This window comes from Oratosquilla oratoria, chromosome 35, assembly GCF_046742065.1.
Source record: "Oratosquilla oratoria isolate Oo_2021 chromosome 35, ASM4674206v1, whole genome shotgun sequence".
Taxonomy (NCBI): Eukaryota; Metazoa; Arthropoda; class Malacostraca; order Stomatopoda; family Squillidae; genus Oratosquilla; species Oratosquilla oratoria.
Genome location: NC_134811.1, coordinates 48,320,567 through 48,346,948, shown reverse-complemented (window position 1 = coordinate 48,346,948; position 26,382 = coordinate 48,320,567). Strand labels below are relative to the sequence as shown.

At 39.9% G+C, this 26,382-nt stretch overlaps 1 protein-coding gene across 7 annotated transcripts in view; it reads left to right on the top strand.

The window, feature by feature from the left end:
- Window positions 1–26,382, top strand: part of LOC143018655 (F-box only protein 30-like) — a 142,104-nt gene that overhangs the window by 54,399 nt on the left and 61,323 nt on the right. For all 7 annotated transcript variants that reach the window (XM_076174240.1, XM_076174242.1, XM_076174239.1 and 4 more), the window contains exon 8: window positions 23,588–23,666. In XM_076174240.1, coding sequence (XP_076030355.1) covers window positions 23,588–23,666 — 79 coding nt within the window. The remainder of the gene's footprint in view (window positions 1–23,587; window positions 23,667–26,382) is intronic.

The following is a 26,382-nucleotide window of genomic DNA, read 5'->3' as shown; positions in this document are numbered from 1 at the left end:
TTTAGCATCGTCGGCAAAAAAAATTCATGTAACAGTTTACACCTGTCATTATCATTTATGTATATGGCAAACATTAAGGGAGCCAAAACAGCTTGTGGGATACCACTTTTTACATCTTCCCATTTTGAATTTTTGTCTCTAAGTACCACTCTCATTTTTCTCCCAGTTAAGAAGTCCTTCATCCATTCCATCAGTTTGCCTTGAATTCCTCGTATTTTTTTCAATTTTGCTTATTAATTTTTTGTGTGGTACCTTGTCAAAAGCTTTCTGCAAATCCAGGAAGGCACAGTGCCCATCCATCTCTTTCTTGTACATACATATACCAAGGCTTTTTCCCCCTTATAAGGGAGGTAGCCAAAAAGGAAAAGGCATAAAATCATTCCCACCCATTCTATCCCTGAATACACTCCACACCCCTCCACCCTCCCTCTTATCTTAGCACCTCCTGGATGACGGGTCATCCCTGCATCTTGTCCACTGCCCTGGGTCAGAAGCAGTGTCACAAGACACAGCACATCCACAGCAAGGCCGCTTCATTAAATCGGCGACCCCCCCTCTCCGTCACCCCATGCATAAAAGGAGAAGATGGGGAGAAATCCCTTCGGGCTGCGTCAAATTTTGCTCACACATACTACCTCACCCCCCATTCCACCTCATGCATCACAACATCATCCATATACAACCATTTTCCATTCTCCCCTGTCTTCTGTCGTCTCCCGTCTTTCCTCAACAGACATTCCCCTCTTCCCCAAAGCCCCCTTCACCCCATCCATCCACCTCATCCTAGAACTTCCCCTCATGTTCTCTCCCTCCACATCTGCCTTCCATACCTCTTTTACTAGTCTTTCTTCACTCATTCTTTCCATGTGTCCAAACCATCCTAATACTCTTTCATCAACCCTATCTCCCAACTCCCAACTGGACAATAGAACACAAATACATACCTCATCTCTACATCAACAACACTCTAATACCACACACAAACACACCGAAAATTCTTGGTGTAACATACGATACATCCATGTCTTTCAAACAACACATCACAAACATAAAAAACAAATGCACACCTAGACTTAACGCACTTAAGTCAATCACTGGAATGACATTTGGACAAAACAAACTAATATAACAATATACAAACAATGCATACGCTCAGTGTTGAATTATGCGAGTCCTGCATGGGCTCCTAATCTCAGTGAGACACACCACAACACCCTTCAAATCATACAAAACAAAGCCCTAAAAACAATTACAGGCTGCACAAATACAACACCAACAGACCATTTACACCATGAAACAAAAGTCCTCAAAGTCAAGGACCACCTCGACATGAGAGGCACACAAACACTTGCCGCAGCCACCACAAACACATCACACCCGCTACACTACATAGCAGAACACCCACACACACCAAGAAACATTAAAACAACACCCAAAGACCTTTATTACGCACAAATACTCTCTTCTCTTCCTCCACAACCACCAAATACCAGCCTCCGGAAACATATTCATAATCATATCACTCACCGCTCCATTAACACACTGAAAGACAACACACTGCTGCATGCCAGACCCCCTGATATCCACCCTTCTGAATCCTCTCTCCCATGAAAGGACAGAGTCCACTTGGCCAGACTGCGGTGCGGCCACCACCCAGCACTTCTAAGCTACTAGAAGAGGCTGGATGACCGCATTGTGAACAGCTGCCCAGGATGTAACACTTCACCCCATACCATACAACACACTAATGGAAGACTGCATTATACACAATCATGCACGCAAACAACACAACATACACTCTATAAAGGATTTGTGGGAAAACCCAGTTTCGGCTGTAGCATTCCTTGGGGAGATGGGACTGCTCGGACAGACAGTCTAGGGAACGACAACAACAACAACAACAACTCCCTTTCCACCCCCGTTCTTCTCCTCACCTCCTCATTTCTCACTCTATCTAGCCTAGTAACCCCCATCATACTTCTCAGACACCTCATCTCAAACACATTCAAACTCCTTCTCTCTTCCTCTCTTATGTTCCATGTTTCTGCCCCATACAGTGCTGTTGGCACAATCACTCCTTCATACAGTCTCCTCTTAGCATCCATTCCCAAATGTCTATTCCTCATTACACTCTTCAGTCCACCAAGGCATTTACTTGTATTATTTCAATTAGTCTCAAGTAAAAGCAGATTAGATTGGTGGTGCACGATCTTCCATTTCTAAAACCAAATTGTTTGGGGTTTATTTGTTTTCTTCCAAATGTTTGGTCCATCTTCTCCTGATGATTTTTTCGCATATTTTTGCTACTGTGCTTGTGAGGGACACTGGTCTAAAATTTGTAAGATCTTCCCTGTTTCCTTCTTTGTGTATTGGTACTATGTTTGCATCTTTCCAATCTTGTGGTACCTTTCCTCTTTTAATGAGAAGTCTATTATCTTGTGTATTTTATCTGTCAGTTCGTCTATACACTCTTTCAACATCCAATTTGCAGTTTCATCTGGTCCATGCGACTTTGTGACGTCTAGGCTTTTTATTTGGTCTCTTATTTCCCTTTGTGTTATTTTTATTTCTTTCATCATGGGTGAACTTTCCAATTGTTCATCCTCCCAGGGTTGAGAGCTCTCAATTGTAAAGACAGATCTGAAATGTTTGATCATAACTTCTGCCATCTCTGTGTCGTCTGTGTACTCTTTATCTCCTTCACGCAATTTAACTATATCATGCTTGTCTTATAGTTTGTCATTTACATATCTGTAAAATAGTTTCAGTTGATCCTTACATTTGTCTATAATATCCCTTTTATATTCTTTATTTTCTTTCCTGCATATGTTTACATATTTGTTTCTAGATTTTTTACATGTTTGCCATTTGGATGTTTTTCTATCTTTCTTCCATTTTTTCCACGCTTTATCTCTCCCGGCTTTAGCCTCACTACATCTTTTGTTAAACCAACATTTTACATACATCTCTTTTCGTTTCTTTTTTGGTACATATTTGTTGACTCCCTCTTTGTAGTTTTCTTTAACCACTTCCATACAGTGACGCCTACATAGGCGTCATGAGGAGCAAGTGGGTACGCAATGATGACGACGTCGGCGTCTTGATTATATTTATTGTAGTTCTACCTATGTAACCTCCATTCTCTCTAAACTGGGTTCATCATATTTTCTATGGTTATCAAAATTCACTGGTGAAAGAGAACAAACGATTGAGCACTGACTTTATTTTTTATAATGCGATTATTATGATGCAACATCGCACGTCGGGCAGCTAATGCTGCCAGACATGCGATGTGCCCCAGAATGAAGAGGTTAGATATGTTCCATTTGTCTTCCATGTTTGTTTCCTCTTTTGAGGACCTATCCCAATTTGCATTTTGGAAGAATTTCCTTAGCTTTACAAAGTCCATTTTGTTGTACATAAATCTTCCTTTTCTATGTTTATCATTTCTGTCTATATTGTTTTGTTCTTTTAATTCAAACTCTATTAGTATATGGTCACTCTTTCCAATTGGTGTTTTATACTCCATTCTGTTTACCATGTCTGGTTTAGAAGTCAATATTAGGTCTAGTTTTGATGGTCCCTCATTATTCCTATATCTAGTATTTTCCTTAACCCATCGTGTTAGAGTATATTCAATGGTCATATCTAGTAGCGTGTTGCTCCATAGTTCATCTCCCCCTTTAACTGTCATTTCTTCCCAAATTATGTCTTTTGCATTAAAATCGCCCATGATTACTGATGATTACTGGTAGTTGTCAACTTACGACCTGTGTGACTTACGACTGATCGACTTTAAGACCACAAGATAGTGCAATAATATTTAACATTTAATAGAGTAATAGAATTGCAATGTTATGCCAGGCAGTGCAGTACAATTACTCCGCACACCGCGAGACGCGAGTACAATAGTTTTGGCAGGCTGCCAGCAGTGTCAGCATCCCAGCCAGCTAAATATTCTTTCATTTTGTTTGTTTGAAGTAAAATGTTGCCAAATTTTGCATTGCATTTTGTATTTTTGTATTTTTATATGTTTTGCAATTAATGAAATGTAACAGTAAAACTTTTTTATGCCTAGGCTAGTTTGTTGTCGATAACAATATATTTGGTACAGTACGTAAATGAAAAGAATGTATTTTGAAATAAAAAGAAAAATCCTAATTTTGCCTTGCATTTTGTATTTTTATATGTTTTGCAATTAATAAAATGTAATGGTAAAACTTTTTTTCATGCCTAGTCTGCTGTCAATAACAATATGTTCGGTACAGCATTTTGTATTTTTATGTTTGGCGATTAATGAAATGTAACAGTAAACTTTGTTTATGCCTAGTCTGTTGTCGATAACAATATTTTCGGTACAGTACGTAAACGAAAAGAATGTGTTTTAAATAAATTTTTCCCTAATTTTGCCTTACAATGATTTTAATTTAACCAACAAAAAAGTATTTGTAGGTCAAAGATGACAGGACTTATTCAGTATGCATAGGCCTAGGCTATGTTTCCTAACGAAAATGATAAAAAAGTTAATGAATATTAAACAACGTAGCTGAAAGATAATAAGATTTTATTCAGTATGCATACGTTTCCTAAAGAAAGTCTGATGGAAATGATAAAAAGGTTAAGAAATACTGTATTAAATGTCATAGGTCAAAGATGATAGGATATTATTCCGCATACTTAGGCCTAGGCTACGTTTCCCAAAGAAAATCAGATAAAATTATAAAAAGGTTAAAAAATACTATACAACAGCCCTGTGCAACCTGCAGCCCTCAAAGGCTTTCATTGCGGCCCTTTCTCCTAGAAATAAATAAGCTATAATGCGGCCCTCAGAGAGAGGGTAGCCTTTCATTTGCTAATTAATGGTCAGGAAAATGTCTGTGTATAATCATTCTTATGATAATGAACCCAGTTAACTAATATTAAGTAATTATTTATGTTTGTACATTATAATGATAAGGTATGGTAGCCTTTCATTTGCTCATTTATAGTAAGGAAAATACATTTGTTTTGGACAATTCTTATTTTTGTGATCCCAATTTAAATAAAATCAGTAACAAACTACTTATCTATCTTTATCAGTATAATCTCACATATGTCTTCAATCGTAGTAAATAACATGAAATAGTAAGGTTATGTGGCCCTCCATACCAACAGAGTAGTGACTAGTGGCCCTTTGGGAAAAAGGTTGCACACCCCTGCTATACAACATAGTTCAGAGATGCTAAGGTTATTTCAGTATGCTAAATATAATATACAATATATATGTACAGTAACAAAAATAATATTTAAAGGGTAATATATATATATAAAGGGTAATATATACTGCATATATATAAAGTCCAACTTGCGTCCAGATCGGCTTACAACCTGTCTGTCGGAACCGAACTTAGTTGTAAGTCAACGACTACCTGTCTGTTTCCACCTTTTTTCAGTACCTCGTTTAGCACCTTTATTGTTTCATCCAATAATTTGGAATGTTCACTATCTGACCATGCATGGGTTTTTGGTGCTACATACACTACTTCAAATTTTTAGCTTTTCATCTTTTTGTTGTCAATTTTAATCATAATTCTGTATTGCCCTGACCCTCAATAATCTTTGTCACATTTAACCTTTTTTTTGGTCAATATCATTACATCTCCTCCTCGCTTTTCAGTTCTGTTTTTCGCCCAATGGTTATATAGACCATGTCCCACTATGCTTGTTAATAGTGGTCCTTTCAATTTTGTCTCTACTATACCAATGATGTCAGGTTTTTCTGTTTCTAGATAGTCATTTAATTCATTTATCCCAGAGATCATACCATCAATGTTTGTGTATGCCACTTATATTTTCATATTTTCTTTTCTTTTTTTGTTTAGGTTTCTATTTTCTTGATATACCATTTTTTTAGTCTCAAATCCAGCACTCTCCAAAAAAACTCGTTTTTTCCCAACTCTATTCTCTTTTCATTCTTATCATTTGTTTCAATTCTAAGCGCTTTGTCTTTCTCTTTTTCTTCGTTGTTCATTTCCTTTTGTATTCTTATATTTTTTAATTTATCGCTATTTGCCAGTTTGACTGCTTTTGATAATACTTCCTCTGTCATCATTTGTGTCCTTAGTTTTATTTTTAAAGGTCTATGATGTTTATCTTTTGAGTATTTGCCTATCCTGTGAATTTCATCAATTTCTTTAACTAGGTCTTTATCTTCATCCTGTATTTCTTTCAGAATTTCTTTTACTCGTTCCTTCTCCTCCTTTTCTTTTTGGTATCTATACATATCATGTTTTTCTTGTATGCCATGGACGACAATGCACTTTCCTTTGTCAGCTGTGTCTCTCACCAGGTTTTCCTTTTCTTTTATTACTTTTATAACTATATCTTTACAAAAGAGAGGAATGTCTGTGGAGGAAGGACGGGAGAGGACAGAAAATAGGGGTGAATGGAGAAGGGTTGTGTATAGATGAGGCTGTGATGCATGATGGGGAGTGGGTGGGGGATGGGGGGTGAGGAAGTATGTATGAAAAAAATTTGACACAGCCCGAAGGGATTTCTCCTCGTCTTCTCCTTTTCTGCATGAGGGGACAGAGGTGTGGGGGGGTCACCGAATTTATGAAGTGGCCTTGCTGTGAATGTGCTGTGTCTTGCGACACTGCTTCTGACCCAGGGCAGTGGACAGGATGCAGGGATGACCCGTCATCCAGGAGGTGCCAAGATAGGAGGGAGGGGAGGAGTGGAACAAATGGGAAATGAAATGGATGGGAGTGATTTCTATGCCTTTTTCTTTTTGGGTACCCCCCCGTGTAAGGGGGAAAAAGCCTTGGTATATGTATGTATTTTTTGTATTTTCTTCCATTTGCTCTTTTAATATTTTTCTGAAAGATATTTCTTGATTTTCCTGTTCTTTCTTCCACTGATTTTTTATTTCAATTAGGTCTGTTTCTTTGATTGACTCTGCTACTTTACCGGTCACTACTTTCAACTGTTCTTTGACTTCCTTTTTTAGTTTGTCATTTTTATTTTTATCCTCATTTTTCAATTTTTCATTTTCTCTCTTTAGACTATCTATTTCACTTTTTAGGTCATTCAATTCTTTTATGGTTTGTTCATTGCTTTTTCGTAATGTAATCATTTCTTTGTGCACAGCTCGGTAATCGAATTTCAGGTATATAATTTCTTCCATCAGTTCACTTACTTCCGGATTTCTTAGTGCACTACTGTACTTGCTTTCTCTGTCTATATCAAGATTTCCTATTTCACTTGAATTTCTATGGAAACCAGAAAAACATTACCTTCCCACCTTGGATTTATCCTTGGAGTATCCATCGCACAGAGGCGCTTGGGTATCACACCTCTTGGACTCTCAACTGTGGTCACTTCTAATCCTCCTTTCATTGTTCTTTCTTCATTATCACTATCATTTTCCATTTTTGCCAGAAACTATACAAGAAAAAAAAACGAACTGGAGATATGCGTTTACCAGTCACCCTGAGTAGCCATCACGCACAATAACAACAAGGTTTCATTCGTTGCCGGCTGTGAAACAGCTAGGCAGACACTCACAACACAGCACTTCCGTACGCTTCGGTGTCTGGGAAGGGAGCTATGCTCGTGGTGACCCATCTTTGTATCTTTCAGCATCAAGTTTTTTCTTAAAATCTTGAATAGTGTTTGCACACACTGTTTCCTTATCTAATTTATTCCAGGTATCCAGCATTCTATGTGGGAAGCTATTTTTTTGTTCAGATCTCTTCTGCATGTTATTGTGAAGTTAATCACTTCATTTCAGATCAAATTCTCATGCACAGCATCAGCTGCCATATGAACAGTGCATCACACTACTATTATTATGAAATATAAATTCACTGCTGTTTTACTCATTCTCTTTTACTCTGAGTAATAATAAACACAGAAAATGTGATCATACCAGTTCACAGAATCAGGGGGTAACTCATGTACAACTACAAAAGAAATATATAAACAAGATGCCGACACTGGCATCCCCTGTACCCACCCACGCCTCATGATCGTACCAAAGTGGTTAAAACCTGCTCAATAGCATCTTGAATGGTGTTTGCACACACTTTCATTATCTAAATTATTCCAGGTATCCAGTACTCTATGTGGAAAGCTTGCTTCTTTTTTTTTCAGATCTCTTCTATAGTTATCCTTTTTGAGTTTCTTTCTGTTTCCTCTTGTTTTTCCATTGTCTCATTTTAATAAATCATTCCTATCTAGGATTTCCATTCCTTTCATGATTCTATAAATAATCAACAGATCTCCTCTTTCTCTTCTTTGTTCCAGAGTTGGTAATTCCAATTTGGACAATTTTTGTTTGTATGTTAATTTGGGGAGAGTTGGTGCCAACTTTGTCATTGCTATTTGTATTCTTTCTAATTTCTTATATTCTTTTTAGTACTGGGTGTCCATAGTGTCTCTGTGTACTCCAGTTTTGGTCTTATTAGTGTAACTAATATTTTTTTAATCATTTCCTCATCCAAGTAGTCAAATGTCACTTTCATTGACCTTCATTTCCACTATTGAGTCCATTTCCAGATTTTGTCCAGGTCTAACTGTAATGATTCACAATCCTCCTATGTTCATACTTTCTTTAGTATTTTTGCATCATCTGCAAAGAAATTCATATAACACTCCACTCCTTCATCTCCTTCATCCATATCATTTATATATATGGCAAACATGATTGGAGTCAATACCAAACCTTGCAGGACACCACTTATCATTTATTCTCAGTTTGAGTGTTTGTCTCTAATTACTACCCTCATTTTTCTCCCAGTCAGGAAGTCTTCCAACCATTCCAATAATTTTCCTCTAATGCCACCTATTGATTCTATTTTTCTTATTAGTTTCTTGTGTGTTACCTTATCAAATGCTTTTTATAGGTCTAGAAAGGCACAGTCTGCCCATCCATCCCTTTCTAGTATTATTTCTATTAGTCTCGAATAGAAGCAGATCAGGTTTGTTGTATATGATCTTCCCTGTCTAAATCCAAATTGATTTGGATTCAGTATACTTTTTTCTTCCAGATGTTTAATCCATCCACTTTAGATAACTTTTTCACATATTTTTGCTACTGTGCTTGTTAGGGAGACTGGTCTATAGTTGGTTGGATCTTCTTGTTACCTCCTTTATATATTGGTGCAATATTTGCATTTTTCCAGTCCTGTGGTACCTTTCCTTCTTTGAGTGAGTATTTAATTATATTGTATATTTTGTCCATCAACTCCTCTATGCATTCTTTCAGTATCCAATTTGCAATTCCATCTGGACCATGTGATTTTCTGACATCAAGGTTTTTTATTTGATCTCTAATTTCCTTCTGTGTTACAGTTATTTCCTTCATTGGGGGGGGATCTCTCTCTAATACCTCACAGTTCTGTGAACTTTCAATTGTGAATACTTATTTGAAATTATTGTTCATAATTTCAGCCATTTCTGCTTCTTCTGTATATTCATAATTTCCCTGGTGCAGCTTTTCCATTTCATGTTTAGTTTTTAGTTTACCATTTGCATACCTGTAAGTTCAAGTTGTTCTTTGTATTTTTCTATTATATCTCTTTCATAGTTTCTCTTTTCATCTCTGCGTATTTTTACATAACCGTCTCTTAGTTTGATGTATATTTGCCATTTACTCGATTTTTTTTTCTTTTTTTTTTCCATCTTTTCCAAGCTTTGTCTCTTTTTAGTGCGGCGGTTTAGCTAGGAAATTTCAACATATTGTGCACTTTTTGATAAAAGCACCAAATTTGGCACAGAGGTGGACCGATATATTATAAACAAATTTGGATGTGGAGCCCTTGGCCAACAGCCCCCTGGCGGCCGTGGCGGCCATTTTCCAAAATGGCCACCAGCGGACACCCGAAAAACGTTCCATGGATGTCGTAAGGAACGCAGTGGAACATCTTAACCCTAGCCAGATTCCAGTGGTCACATTCGACCAACCGCTTTTTGCTTTGGCAAAGCAAATCCAGTGGAAGTGGCCACAGGAATATGGTGAAGAGAAGTTCGTCATCCTCTTTGGAGGTCTTCATATCGAGATGGCAGCGCTGAAGACCGTTGGTGACTGATTGCAAGGGAGCGGATGGGTGCAAGCACTGGTTCAGGCAAAGATCACCAGTGCCGGGACAGCGGATTCCTTCTTGCGGGCATCACATGTCAGTCGAACCAGGCGAGTGCATCAAGTGACAGCAGCAGCCCTCTTCACACTGCACCAGCACACCTACAACCACTACATTTACCAGCTGGATGACGCCGGGACCGAGCAGCTGGAGTTTGCTGACTGGTGCCAGCAAAAGGCGGAGACTTGCCCCCAGTTCCACTACTGGGCAACTGTACTGCAACTGGAACTGACGGTCCTGGTGTACGTGCGCTCTCTGCGCCAAGCGTCGTTTGCGATGTACATCGATGCCCTCAGAGAACTAGCTGTGTGGTTCCATGCCCTGGATCACACCAACTACGCGCGCTGGATTCCTGTGCATCTGCGAGACATGGTGGAACTGCCGACGACACACCCTGAAATAGCCGAGGAATTCCGAGCTGGGAATTTCACCGTCCAGAAGACGAACAGGCCGTTCTCCGCCATCATTTTCGATCAGGCCCACGAGCAGAACAATGCAGCCATCAAAGGAGACGGAGGTGCAGTAGGCCTGACTGACAATCCCAACGCACTACGACGGTGGATAGTGGCAGGACCAGAGGTTGCCAGGCTCATCGAAGAGTTCCAGGACTCAAAGCAAGACCGGTCACAAGACACAAAGCATCATGACCAGTCATCGAGTGTGCAGACTGCTTTCCTAAAAGACGTACAGTCAATGATCAAAGTGATGGAAGACTTTGGGAATCCATTTGAGGAGGATAGTCAAGATCTGCTGGTACTCGACACCAAGGAGATCGCGCCACCTGGAGCTGTAGACGCCCTCCGTCGTGCACATAAAGTGGGACAGGAGCAGTTTGACAAATTCGTCAGAGAACGCCTGGTGGAGAGAACGAAACCCATAGAAGATGCCATCCACAGAAACAAGCTCAAAATATTTGGTCAGCCTGCTACAAAACCTCAGGCAAAGGGCAAGCAGCAAATGAAATCCCTCAAGAACGACGTGGACCTCTTCTCTCGTCTGTATATCGGGTGCCAGAACCGGGATGGGAATCTAGATGAATTCTTCCAACATGAAAACCAAGCCTGCCCGCCTGCACTATCGGACGGCGGTGGCATCCGGCTTGGTGTAAAGAGTGATCTTCTCACTTGTCTAGAAGACTTCAGTCAGCCCCGTTCTGAGGTTCCTCCAACCAGCTGCATTGTCCTAGATGGAGCAGTCATCATCCAGTTACTGAAGCCTGCTACAGCAAAAACCTTCAACGAGTATGCCAAGCAAGTCTTTGTGCCTTACAAACTCTCAAAACTTCATCAATCCACGCGACTGGACCTGGTGTGGGACCGCTACATTACAGACTCGTTGAAGGGTACGGCAAGAGCCAAGCGGGGAAAACGGGTTAGAACACGAGTGGTGGGTAGTGCAACTATACCCGGGGACTGGGCCAGCTTCCTCAGAGTCTACGAGAACAAGACCGAGTTGTTCAACTTCCTCTCTGGCGTCTTCTACGACTCACTCCAGCTTGCAGACAAGGAGCTCGTCATCACTAAAGGGGATGATGTCTTGAGAAAGCCACCGCATCTGGATACTTCAGCCCTGGCTCCTTGCAACCACGAGGAGGCCGACAGCTGCATGATGTTGCATGCCGCCCACGCTGCTCACAATGGCCACAAGAAGGTCCTTATCCGCACAGTTGACACTGATGTGGTTGTCCTGGCAGTGGCTCTGGCACGCACCGAGAATGAAGAAACAGAAGTGTGGGTGTCCTTCGGCACGGGGAAGACTTTCCGATTCTTGGCAGCCCATGAGATTGCTCGGGCTCTGGGTCCTGAAAAAGCTCAGGCACTACCGATGTTTCATGCTTTGACGGGCTGCGACACGGTCTCCAGCTTCGCCGGACATGGAAAGAGGACAGCATGGGCAGTTTGGACAGCTCTACCTGAGCTGACCCAGACACTCACTCTTCTCTCAACTGCACCGGATCATATTAATGAAGACGCCATGCACACCATTGAGAGGTTCATCATACTGCTTTACGACAGAACAAGCACCGCAACCGATATCGACAAGGCACGTCGCAAACTGTTTGCAAAGAAAAGCAACGTCCAGCTGATTCCACCGACAAGGGCAGCCCTGGAGCAGCACGTCCGACGAGCAGTGTACCAGGGCGGACATGTCTGGGGTCAGGCCCTGGTTCCTTCACCAACACTGCCATCACCAAACGACTGGGGTTGGAACAAGACCAGCGGCGTGTATGAACCTTTGTGGACAACGCTACCCGAAGCATCCAAGATCTGTAGGGAGCTCGTCTCTTGCAAATGCAAGGAGGGCTGCGTGAAAAAGTGCAAGTGCAAGAAGGCCAGTCTGCAATGCACACCACTGTGTGCTTGCGACGGGGAGTGCTCTCAGAACTGAAGTCACATGAAGACGAAGGTTCTGAACTTTGCATAACTTACGTAACTTTGGCAGTATACTGGAACTGTATAACAGTGAACTTTTCGGCATTACTGATGCGTTAATTAACATGATAATTATATGCAGTAGTGTTAGTAATGTTAGTATTTGATGTTTGATTATGGTTTTGCCTGTCGCCATTTCATCTGTAATTAGCATAAATATGTAAATTAATATAAGAGCATCTCCTAAAATATGACTTAATAACTATCTGGCATGTTTTGATTAAAAACAATTCAATAAACATTCACTAAAACCTTCAGCAGCAAACTTTATCCAACTTCTTTCGTTTTTCGGGTGTCCGCTGGCGGCCATTTTGGAAAATGGCCACCACGGTCGCCAGGGGGCAGTTGGCCGATGGCTCCACATCCAAATTTGTTTATAATATATCGGTCTACCTCTGTGCCAAAATTGGTACTTTTATCAAAAAGTGCACAATATGTTAGCTAATCCGCTGCACTATTTATCCTTAGCCTCACTACATTTTTTGTTGTGCCAGCTTTTTATGCATACTCTTTCGTGCTTTTGTTGTGGTACATGTTTGTTCACTCCCTCATTATAAATTTCTTTTAGTATATTCCATTTCTCTTCCATCTTTGTTTCTTCATTTAGGAATTTATCCCAGTGTGCATTTCAAAATAATTTTTTGAGTTTCTCAAAATTTGTTTTGTTTTACATTAGTCTTCCTTTTCTATGTTTCTCATTTCTTCTTAAGTCCATTTGCTCTTTTAGTTCAAATTCTATTAGTACATGGTCACTCTTTACTATTGGAGTTTTGTAATCAATTCTGTCCACAATTTCAGGTTCTAATGTAAGTATTAAATCCAGTCTTGATGGTTCCTCATTGTTTCTGCGTCTGGTATTTTCTTTTATTCATTGAGTCATTATGTATTCAATGGTCATATCAAGTACTATGTTTCCCCATAGGTCTTTTCCACCCTTCACTGTCATTTCTTCCCAACATATTTTTTTAAATTAAAATCACCCATAATTACTATTTGAATGTGTTTGAGATGAGGCATCTGAGAAGTATGATAGGGGTTACTAGGCTGGATAGAGTGAGAAATGAGGAGGTGAGTAGGAGAACAGGGGTGGAAAGGGAGTTGGGAGATAGGGTTGATGAAAGAATATTAGGATGGTTTGGACACATGGAAAGAATGAGTGAAGAAAGACTAGTAAAAGAGGTATGGAAGGCAGATGTGGAGGGAGTGAACATGATGGGATGTCCTAGGATGAGGTGGATGGATGGGGTGAAGGGGGCTTTGGGGAAGAGGGGAATGTCTGTTGAGGACGGACAGGAGAGGACAGAAGACGGGTGAATGGAGAATGGATGATGTTGTAATGCACGAGGTGGAATGGGTGGGGGGATGGGGAGTGAGGTAGTATGTGTGAGCAAAATTTGACGAAGCCAAAGGGATTTCTCCCCATCTTCTCCTTTCCTGCATGGAGGGACGGATAGGGGGGGGGTCGCCAATTTAATGAAGCGGCCTTGCTGTGAATTGCAACACTGCCTCTGACCCAGGGCAGTGGACAGGGTGCAGGGATGACCCATCATCCAGGAGGTACTAAGATAAGAGGGAGGGGAGTGGAGTGCATTTAGGGATGGAATGGGTGGGAATGATTTTATGCCTTTTTCTTTTTGGCTACCTCCCTTGTAAGGGGGAAAAAGCCTTGGTGTATATATATATGTATGTATAATTACTATATTTCCTCTTTCTTTCAGTATATTAGTTCATATTTTGTATCTTCCAATTGTTTGGAATGATCGCTTTCTGTCCAGGACTGTGTTTGGGGGCGCACATACACTACTACAAATTTTCTACTTTTCATGTAATTGCTTTCAACTTTTATCATAATTGATTCTACATTATTTTTTCCTTCTGTTATCATTGTCACCTCTAAGTTTTTCTTAGTAAAAAATAATACTCCCCCACACTATTTTTCCTTTCTATCCTTTGTCCAACAGTTGTATAGACCTTGTCCCACAGTATTTGGTGGTAGAGTACTTTTTAATTTAGTTTCTACGATTCCATTATGTCTGGTTTTTCTAATGCCAGATAGTGATTGAATTCATTCAATCCTGAAATCATTCCACCTATTTTGGTATAAGCTATCTTCCTCTCTCATCCTTTTCTGTCTACTTTGTATCCTTTTTCTTGATATACCGTTTTCTTAGCCTCAAAAAAATCATTCTTTTCATTCTCAGTTCTCTCCATTTTTTTCATTTGCTTCATTTTTAAGTTTCTTTTCTTTCTCTTTTTCTCCATCACTCATTTCTTTTTTTATCCATACATTTTTGTAATGTTCATTATTTGCTAGTTTTGTTGTTCTAGATAGTACTTTCTCTGCTATCATTTGAGAACTAAGTTTTACTTTTAATGGCCTATATTGTTTTTCTTTTGAGTATTTTCTTATTCTATATGTTTCCTCAATTTCTTTATTATATTTTGTCCTTCCTCTTGAATCTCAGAATTTCTTTAGCAATCTCTTTCTCCTCTTTTTCTCTCTAATATCTAGGAACATCATGTTTCTCTTTAATACCAAAGATTACAATGCATCTTTTTTTATCCACTGTGTCATGACCAAATTACCTTTCTCCTTAATTACTTTAATTACCATTTCCTCAGCATTTTCCTTGACCTGTTGCTTCACTATTTCTTTAAAAGATAATTTTTTACTTTCCTGTTCTACTTTCCACTGTTTATTTCTTGGAAATAATTTTCTTTGTTCTCTTCCACTTGGTCACTGCCTGCATTTGATCCTTCATCTCTTTCTTTAATGCCTCATTTCTATTCATATCTTCATTTTTAGATTTTCCATTTTCTCCCTTTATCCTATTTAATAAGTTTCTTTTTCAAATCATCTATCTCCCTGTTATTCTCTTCATTGGCCTTCCTTAGCAGGGCTACCTCTTTGTACATCATTTTATACTCACTTTTGAGTTTGATTATTTCATCTAACAAGTTGCTGATTTCCCTATTTTTCATTATATTTTTAAACCTGGGTTCTCTTTCCATTTCTATCCCTCTATACATAATTCCACTCTGTCAAAACCAGATTTTTTTTTTTTTTTTTTTTTTTTTTTTTTTTTTTTTTTTTTCAAAACTTTGGTACATCTTCGGGGTTTCGTTCAGGCATGACCTTTTAGGGATTACCCCCAGAGCTGATTCCACCCTACTTACGTCTAGGCATCTCTTCGTTGGTTCTTTATCCCTTGGGTTTCTGTTTTTTTTTTCTTTCATTTTTGAGTAAATGACCAGAAAAAAAATAAAGACACAAAGTAACATTTTTGGTCATTTGTAGTACACTTCTCCCTTCCCATTTTTGTAAACTCAACCAGGGCCGGTTCCAGATTTGTCTGTCAGCAAAGCGCTGCTTAGCGCTTTGGAGCTTCTTCTTCATATGTCTTACTTCAACTACTGCTGGAGTGTGTGTGTGGGGGGAGATGGGCAGTGTGTTGGCATTAAGTGAGGGGTGAGTTTGAGTTTGGGAGTGTAGTTGGGAGGGTGTCAGGAGTGAAGAGGGGACAAGGGAGGGAGGGGGTGGCTGTGCTAGTGGGTGAGGAGATAGGTGAACATGTGGTGGAGTGGAGGAAGGTTTCTTCAAGGTTGATGTAAATGAGGGTGGCAATGGGAAGAGAGGTGTAGGTTTTTGTAGGCACATGTGGGCCTGGTGGTGGGGGTAGTGTGGAGGAGGGGGGCTTTTTGGATAGATTTAGGTGAGCACATAGAAGATTTAGGGAGAGGTGTCAATGTGGTGGTATTGGGAGATCTTGGTGCTGGGGTGGGAGGTGAACCAGTGGGCGGGGGTGGGGGGTGCAGAGTTCCGGGAGGAGATGTGTCTGGAGAGAGAGTTGGTGATGGCAAGTACAGTATTTGGGAGGGGGCTCAAGCATGGGTGCATGTGGGAGAGGGTGGTGGATGGGACTTTGATGGACTGCATGGTGGTGGCCAGGAGGGGAGTGGAGGAGTTTTGGATGTGCATGTTCTGGGGGGGGGGGGGGGCAGGTGTGTCGGATTAGTTTTTGGTGGATGGTGAGTTTAGAGTGGAGGACAGATGGAGGGAGGAGGGTGAAGGGTGCGTGGGTGAGAAGGAAGGGGAGAAGGAGTGCAAAAGGGGACTGAAGGAGGGGTGGGGGATAGGGTGGAGCTGGGAGTGGGAGAAGGTTCGAGGAGAGAGTAACAAGGTGTGCAAGGTTGGTGTGTGGAGCAGGGAGGATGGGGGAGGTAGAGGGAGGGGTGGTGAGTGGTGGGATGATAAAGCAGGGAAGGTTGTGGAAGAGAGGAGGCGAGTGTTCACAGATTGGTTGCAGGATGGGATAAGGAAATCATATGAGAGGAGAGGGGAGGTGGAGCATGGGATGGGGGAGGCAGGGAGGAGTGTGGGGTGGGGTGGGAGTGTGATGGGATTTTGAAAGTGATAGGGAGATGTTTTGGAAGGAAATTGAGAGAGGAAGAGGAGGATCAAGCGGAGAGGAAAAGATGAAGGGTGCAGATGCAGAGATGATGGTGGAAGGGATGGCAGTGGGAGGAGGATGTTTTGGGGAGTTGCTAAATGTTAAAGGGAATAGGGAGGGAAGGGTGTTTGCAGTAGGGGGCTCTTGAGAAAGTAACAGTGGTGAGTGAGGAAAATGGAGGAGAGATGAGGAAAGATGGGGTGAAAGCAGTGCCTGTGTAGTTCCGCTTTGCAAGGGAAGGTGGGGCAAGTGTGAGTGTGGTGGTTTTGGGGGGATCAGTTTGTTGAGTGTGGTAGGGAGGGCTTGTGGGAGGGTTTTGATTGAGAAGATTGGGAGAGGAAAGGAGGGAGTGATTGGTGAGCAGAGGTGTGGGTTTAGGACAGGTAGGGGTTGCATGGATCAGATTTTTGTGGTGGGGCAGATGTGTGAGAAAGCTTTAGGAGAAAGTAAGGATGTTTTTTTGGGCCTTTATGGATTTGGGAAAGACTTATGATGTTCAACAGGAAGGCACTGTGAGAGGTATTGCAGATATATGGGATAGGAGGAAAGCTGTTAAGAGCAGTCAGGAGTTTTTATGAGAGTAGTAGAGCTTGTGTAAGGTTTAGAAATGGAGAGAGTGAGTGGTTTGAAGTAAAGGTGGAACTTTGCCAGGGATGTGTTATGTCGCCAAGCATAACATGTTCAATTTATACATGGATAGGGTAGTGGAAGAGGTGGACACAAGGGTAATGGGCCGGGGATTGGAGATGGTTAAAGAAAATGTAGTAAGATGGGAGATAAGCCAGTTGTTGTTTACTGACGACACTGTACTTGTAGCAGGATCAGAGGAGGGATTAAGGAGGTTGGTGGCAGAGTTTAGGAGGGTGTGCGGGGGAAGGAGGTTGAAGATGGGTGTGGTAAGGGTGAGGTGTTTAAGTGTATGGTTGTAGAATGTGACACCAGGTTGGGGGTGAGTATTAAGGAAGAGAGACTGGAGGAAGTGGATAGTTTTGGATGCTAGGGTGCAAATGTGGCAGGGGAGATTAGTGGAGGTAGAGGTGGAGTGTAGATAGAGAGAGGCGGGTGGATGCCTTGAGGGATTAAAAAGTGCAATGAGAAATAGATATTTGGAAATGGATGCTGGAAGGAGATTGTGTGAAGGAGTGATTGTGCCAACAGCACTGTTTGGGGTGAAAGCATGGAACATAAGAGAGAAAGAGAGGAGTTTGAATGTGTTTGAGATGAAGTGCCTGAGAAGTGTGGTGGGGGTTGCTGGGCTGGATGGATTGGGGGGGATGAGGGGGTGGGGAGGGGACCAGGGGTGGAGGGGGAGTTGGGGTTGATGAGAGAGTATTGGGATGGTATGGACATATGGAAGGAATGAGTGAGGGGGGGATTAGTAGAGGAGGTGTGAGGGCAGAGGTGGGGGGGAGTGAACATGAGGGGGCGACCAGGGGTAAGATGGATGGATGGGGTGAGAGGGGCATTGGGAGGGGGAGAAGGGAGAGAACAGAGGGTAGGGGTGAGTGGAGGGTGGTTGTGTGTGGATGATGCAGTGATACATGGAAGGGAGTGAGTGGGGGGATGGGGGTGTGAGGGAATGTGTGTGAATGATATCTTGACACAGCCCAAAGGGATTTCTCCCTGTCTTCTCTTTTTCTGCATGAGAGGTGGGTCACTGATTAAATGAAGTGGCCTTGCTGTGGACATGCTGTGTCTTACTGCATTGGTTCTGACCCAGGGCAGTGGATGAGATGCAGGGATGACCCGTCATCCAGGAAGAGCCAAGAGAGGGAAGGGGGTGAATGAAAGTGGAGTATGTGGGGATAGAATGGGTGGGGTGGATTTTGTGCCTTTGTTTTTTGGCTACCTCCTTTGTAAGAGGGGAAAAGTTGTTGGCATATGTATGTGTATGCATGTATGCTAAATGTGGAGGATAGGGAGGGAATAGTGGTTGCAGTGGAAGGTGCTGAGAAAATGACAGTGATGGATGAGGAGAATGGAGGAGAAATATGTAAAGATAAGGTGCAAGCAGTTATTGAAATGATGAGAGCAGGTAAGACACCTGGGTCAGATGGGTATCATGTGGAGTGTCTGAAAAAGGGAGGTACAGTGATAGTGGACTGGCTGGTAAGGTTGTTTAATGTGTGTCTAAGGGAGGGTAGAGTGCCAGAGGACTTGAGGAGTGCCTTTATAGTTCCGCTTTACAATGGAAAACAGGACAAATATGAGCATAGTAGTTTCAGAGGAATCAGTTTGTTGAGTGTAGTTGGGAAGGCTTATGGGAGGGTTTTGATTGAGAGGATTAGGAGAGGAACAGAGGGAATAATTGGTGAGGAACAATGGGTTTAGGAAAGGTAGGGGTTGTTTGGATCAGATTTTTGTGGTAAGACAAATATGTGAGAAAGCTTTAGCAAAGGATAAGGATGGTTTTAAGAGCCTTTATGGATTAGGAAAAGGCTTATGACAGTGTAGACAGGAATGCACTAAGGGGGGTTTGCAGATATATAGGATTGCAGGAAAGCTGTTAAGGATAGTAAAAGAGTTTCTATGAGAGTAGTAGAGCTTGTGTTAGGATTAGAAATGGAGAGAGTGAGTGGTTTGAGTTAAAGGTGGGACTGTGCCAGGGATGTATCATGTTGCCTTGGCTGTTCAATATCTACATGGATGAAGTGGCAATAGAGGTTAATGTGAGGGTAGTGGGCAGGGGACTGGAGGTTAAAGAAAATGGAGAAAAGTGGGAGGTGAGCCAGTTGTTGTTGTTGTTGTTGTCGTTCCCTAGACTGTCTGTCCGAGCAGTCCCGTGCTGATGACACTGCACTTGTAGTAGTAACAGAGGGGGGATTAAGGGAGTCAGTGATGGAGTTTGGGAATGTATATGAGAGGAGAAAATTGAAGGTAAATGTGGGTAAAATTAAGGTGTTAAGATGTACAAAGGGAGAGGATGGCAGGAATTTGATATGTTTGTCTGGTACCATGTCTTTGCTGATGATTACTCCTAGGACCCTTTCCGAGCTCACTTTTTTGACTTCTTCACCAATTTTTTTATTTCCTTGATATTCTACTTTTACTTTTTCTAAACTCCATTATAATATATTTCTTGATGTTAAAGTTCACTTCCCACTTTTGACTTCATTTCCAGATTTTATCTAGGTCTTTCTGTAGTGATTCACAATCTTCCTCTGTACTTTCTTTAGTATTTTTGCATCATCTGCAAAGAAGTTCATGTAACATTCCACACCTTTGTCCATGTCATTTATACATGGCAAACATGATCGAAGCCAATACCAAACCTTGTGGGACACCACTTATCATTTCTTCCCAGGTCAAGTATTTGTCACTAAATCCTACCCTCATTTTTCTCCCAGTCAAGATGTCTTCCATCCATTCCAATAATTTTCCTATAATATCACCTATTGATTCCATTTTTCTTAATAGTGTTTTGTGTGGTACTTTATCAAATGCTTTTTGTAGATCTAGAAAAGCACAATCCACACATCCATCCCTTTCTTGTATTATTTCTATTAGTCTCGAGTAGAAGCAAATCAAGTTTGTGGCACATGATCTTCCTTGTCTAAATCCAAATTGTGTTGGATTCAGTATATTTTTTCTTCCAGATGTTTAACCCATCTACTTTTGATAACTTTTTCACATATTTTTGCTATTGTGCTTGTAAAGGAGATCAATCTATAGTTAGTTGGATTTTCCTTGTCCCCTCCTTTATATATTGGTACAATATTTGCATTTTTCCAGTCCTGTGGTACCTTTCCTTCTTTGAGTGAGTATTTAATTATCTTGTATATTTTGTCCGTCAACTCATCTATGCATTCTTTTAATATCCAGTTTGCAATTCCATCTGGACTGTGTGATTTTCTGACATCAAGGTTTTTTATTTGGTCTCAAAGTTCCTACTGTGTCACAGTTATTTCTTTCATTGGGGGTACCTTTCTCTCTGTATTTCCTCACAGTTTTGTGAACTTTCAATTGTGAATACTGATTTAAAGTGTTCATAATTTCAGCCATTTCTACATCTTTATATTCATTATTTCCTTGACGCAATCTTACTATTTTTTGTTTGTATGTTAGTTTACCATTTACATACAGGGGGTCACCGCAATTCGACCGTTCGCAATTCAAATTATCGCAAATTCGACAGTAGCTAATTTATACCCAACCCTCAAGGTTCGACAGCCAGACTCGACAATTTGACATTCAAATCTTGCACGCCACCCACCCGGTCGAATTTGCCGCCACTCCCAATGCGCCACCATCTCACTCTCACCCCAGCCATCGTCGAGGCAAGCCATGCTCCGCTGTTCCACCTCCACCATGCCGCGCAAATCCACCTCCGGCCCCACCCCTAAGAAACACACTTTCCTGCCTTTCAAAGATAAGCTTGAGCTTATAAGAAAGTGTGAGGCAGGTATGGCTCATTCTGCCATTGCAGCGGAAATGGGTGTCCCGAGATCAACAGTATCAACGATTTGGAAGAACAGGGACAAGTACCACCAGGCCGCTGCATCAACATCTTTCACAACTTCCCTTGTTCTATGTGACTCAAGGGACTCCTGCCTCGACACGATGGAGGACATGTTGATCGAGTGGATAGAGGACAGGACACAACACAAGATGCCGATCAGCATGGGGCTCGTACAGGAGCGTGCCTTGTCACTGTGGGAGGACTTCCAGGCCACAACATCCACCACCAAAAATGTACTGTACAGCAGCTTAATGTGTTTAATAAACAGAATTAGATATGAATGAAGCCTTTGATATTACTGATTTAGTCTTAAGTGTTTTTTAGAGGTCATAGTGATATTTTGGGAGGGTCTGGGCTGGAGGTCGGTCCCTATCCCCCCTAATTACAATATATTCCTATGGGGAAAACTGCATCATGATTCGACAAAACCCAGGTTCGACCGATGATAGACTGCCCCATCCCTGTCGAATTGCGGTGATCCCCTGTACCTGTAAAATAGTTTAGGTTGTTCCTTGCATTTTTTATGTCCTTTTCATAGTTTCTCTTTTCATCTCTGCATATTTTTATATAATCACTTCTTAGTTTGATATAATTATGTTTGCCACTTACTCGTTTCCCCCCCCCCAAATTTTGTCTCTTATATCGGTAGCCCCATAACATTTTTTGTTGTACCAGCACTTAATGTACACCCTTTCTTGCTTCTGTTTTGGTACATATTTGTTTATTCCCTCATTGTAAATTTCTTTTAATATGTTCCATTTCTCTTCCATCTTTGTTTCTTCATTTAAGAAGTTTTCCCAATTTACATTTTGAAAGAATTTTCTGAGTTTCTCAAAATCTGTTTTGTTGTACATTAATCTTCCTTTTTTATGTTTCTCGTTTCTTCTCAAATCAAATTGTTCTTTTAGTTCAAACACTATTAGTAAGTGGTCACTCTTCCCAATTGGGGTTTTGTATTCTATTCTGTCCACAGTTTCAGGCTCTTGATGTAATTATTAAGTCTAGTCTCAACAGTTCCTTATTGTTTCTATATCTGGTATTTTCCTTTACCCATTGAGTCATTGTGTATTCAATGGTCATATTTAGTAGTATGTTTCCCCAGAGGTCTTCACCTTTCACTGTCATTTCTTCCCAACATATTTCTTTTGAGTTAATTACTATATTTCCTCCTTTCAGTAAATCAGTTAGTACATTCTTTGTGTCTTCCAACATTTTGGAATGAGCGCTTTCTTTCCAAGACTGTGTTTTAGGGGGTACATACATTACTACAAATTTTCTATTTTTCATGTCATTGTTTTCAACTTTAATCATTTCCACATTTTTTCCTTCTGTAATCTTTGTCACATTTGAGCCTTTCTTAGTCAAAAGCATGACTCCTCCACTCTGTTTCTCCTTTCTATTTTTCACCCAATGGTTGTATAGACCTTGTCTCACAATGTTTGGTGGTAGAGGACTTTTTAATTTTGTCATTTGTCTCCACAATTTCCATTGCATTTGTTTTTTCTAATGACAAATAGTCGTTTAATTCATTCAGTCCTGAAATCATGCCGTCTATATTGGTATAAGCTATTTTTTATTTTTATCTTTATCATCCTTTTCTGTCTATTATTTATATATAAATATATAAATCATTTTCTCAGCCCCAGTTACAGCACTCCAAAAAATTTCATTCTTTTCAGTCTTAGTTCTTTTTTCATTTATTTTTATTTGCTTCACATCTAAGTGTCTTTTCTTTATCTTCCTCATTGTTCATTTCTTTTGGACTGACAGTTGGCAAGTTACCATATTTCTAGAGAATTTATAAGTTGATGTTTGGGTGGAACTTCTATATTGAATGGCTCTAATTATCATTTGAAAACCTTGAGTGTACCCATTTTTTCTTTATGTGCACTAGTTGTAAAATATATGTGCATGCCACATGCGCACAGCTTAGAAGGAACATTGGTGTAGACTAAACTTGTGCTTGTCATCCTCATAGATTCTTTTCATGAAATATGGAAACCTCTTCATGATAAGCAGTCTGTAATGGATTCATTTTCTGAGGCACAACAAACTGCAAAATGAAAGAACTATTTATTGGAGTCTAACTCATTTCATCCTGTATTACCTTTATCATTATTACAGGATTCAGATGTCGTTTACTGTCATACACTTCAAGCATTTGGTGCCAAACCTATTCTGAACTATCAGCCAGAGCTTAAAGGTAAGTATTTGTCTTGAGTGTCACTGTTATTTCAGTTACCATATTTGAGTGGAGAATGGTTGTGTATAGATGATGCTTTGATGCATGGAAGGGAGTGGATGGGGGATGGAGGTGTGAGGGAGTATGTATTTACCTAGTTATATCTTGCGGGAAGGGTAGCTATGCTTGTAGTGTCCCATCTTTGTATCTTGCAGTGTCTAGTTTACCCTTAAATTCGTGTGTAATTTTTGCAGACATTATTGTTTTATCCAGTTTGTTCCAGATCACTTTATGTGGATATATATATATATATATATATATATATATATATATATATTTTTTTTTTTTTTTTTTTTTAAGGTTTCTATAACTATCCCTTTTGAGTTTCTTATCATGTCCCCTTGTATTTCTCTTATCCCAATTTCATAAGTCCTCTCTATCAAAGATCTTATAAATGGTCAGCAGATCGCCTCTTTTTCTTCTTTGTTGCAAAGTCAGTAATTTCAGTTTAGCCAGTCTCTCCTCATATGACAGGTTTGAAAGTGTTGGCCATTTTCATGGCTGTTCTCTGGATTCATTCAATTTTCTTTATATTCTTTTTGGTACTGGATGACCATAGTGTAGCAGCATACTCCAGTCAAGGCCTTATTAATGTGACTAGTAACCATTTCTTCATCTAAATAGGTAAAAGCCACCTTTATTAATCTTAGCAAGGTGTAAGATTCTCTGACAATTTTGTTTATCTGTTTATCAGGGGACATGTCATTTGAGATAATTATTCCCAGGTCTTTCTCAGATCCCACTTTCATTATTTCCTTTGTTCCAATTTTATATTGTCCTTTTTTTTTTTTTTTTTTTTTTTTTTTTTTTTTTTTTTTTTTCTGAACTCCATTATGCTACATTTCTTTATGTTGAAGTCTGCTTCCCACTTTTGGCTCCATTTCCAAACCTTGTTTAGGTACCTCTGTAGTGATTCACAATCCATTTCAGTATTCACTTTCCTAAGCAATTTAGTATCATCTGCAAAAAAGCTCATGTAGCAATCTACATCTTCATCCATCTTATTCACATAAATAGTGAACATTATTGGAGCCAATACCGATCCCTGTGGAACTCTGCTAATCACCTCCTCCCAAGTTCAGTTCTTTTCTCTGAGCACTACTCTCATTTTTCTGCCGTGCAAGAAATCCTCCATCCAGTTTAGTAATTTACCTTGTATTCCTCTTATTGTTTTCAAGTTTTTTAATAATTTTTTGTGTGGTACTTTGTCAAAGGTTTTTTGTAAGCCTAGAAAAGAACAATCAGCCCATCCATCCCTTTCTTGTATTATATCTATTAGTCTTGAGTAGAAACAGATTAAGTTTGTGGCTCATGATCTTCCCTGTCTGAACCCAGATTGTCTTAGGTTTATTATATTGTTTTATTCCAGATGTTTTATCCATCTATTCTTGATCATTTTTTTCACAAATTTTGGCTACAGTGCTTGTAAGGGGGACCAGTCTGTAATTTGTTGGTTCTTCCTTGTTTCCTCCTTTATATATTGGTACAATGTTGGTATGTTTCCAGTCATTTGGTATTTTTCCTTCATTGAGTGAGCAACTTATGTTATATATTTTGTCCATTAATTCTTCTTTACATTCTTTTAGTATCCAATTTGCAATTCCCTCTGAGCCATGTGATTTCCTGACATCAAGGTTTGTTAGTTGATCCATTATTTCTTTTTGTGTTATTGCTTTTTCCCCCATGGGGGTGTTCATACTTTAGTTCCTTCATCCCATTTCTGTACTTTATCTCTAGTGAAAACCAACTTGTTCTTCATGACTTAAGCCATTTCTAAATCTTCTGTATATTCTATATTTCCATGGCATAAATTCATCATTTCCTGTTTATTTTTTAGTTTACCATTCATTTATCTATAGAATAATTTGGGTTGATCTTTACATTTTTCTATTATGTCTTTTTTGTAGTTTCTTTTATCCTCTGTGCACTTTTACATATTCATTTCTATGGTTGATATATATTTGCCACTTTCCAGATTTTTAAAATAATTTTTCCATCTTTTCCAAGATTTATCTCTTCTTTCTTTCACCTCACTGCATCATCTGTTGAACCAGCACTTAATGTACACTTTTTACTGTTTCTGTCTTGGTACATATTTATTCACTCCTTTATTGTAAATTTTCATTAAAATCATCCATTTCTCTTCCATTTGTGTCTCTTTGAAAAAGTTTACCCAATTTGCATTTTGAAAGAATTTCTTAAGTTTCCTTAAGTCTGCTTTGTTATACATCAGTCTTCCTTTTCTGTATTTCTCATTTCTCTCCATATATATTTCCTCCTTTAGTACAACCTCTATTAGTATGTGATCACTTTTTCCAAATGGTGTTTTGTATTCAATTTTATCCACAATTTCAGGTTCTGTTGTAAATATTAAATTTAGTTTCAGCAGTTCTTCATTATTTCTATATCTGGTACTTTCTTTTACCCATTGTGTCATTGTATGTTCTATGATCATGTCAAGTAATACATTTCCCCATAGATCCTCTCTGCCTTTTACTGTCATCTCTTTCCAATAGATTTCCTTGCAGTTAAAATCTCCCATAATTACCAGGTTACCTCCATCCTTCAGCATCTTGTTTAATGAATGCCTTATATCTTCTAACTTTTTTGCATGCTCACCCTCTCCAAGCGTCCGTTTTTGAGGGCACATAAATCACCACAAACTTTCTACTTTTCA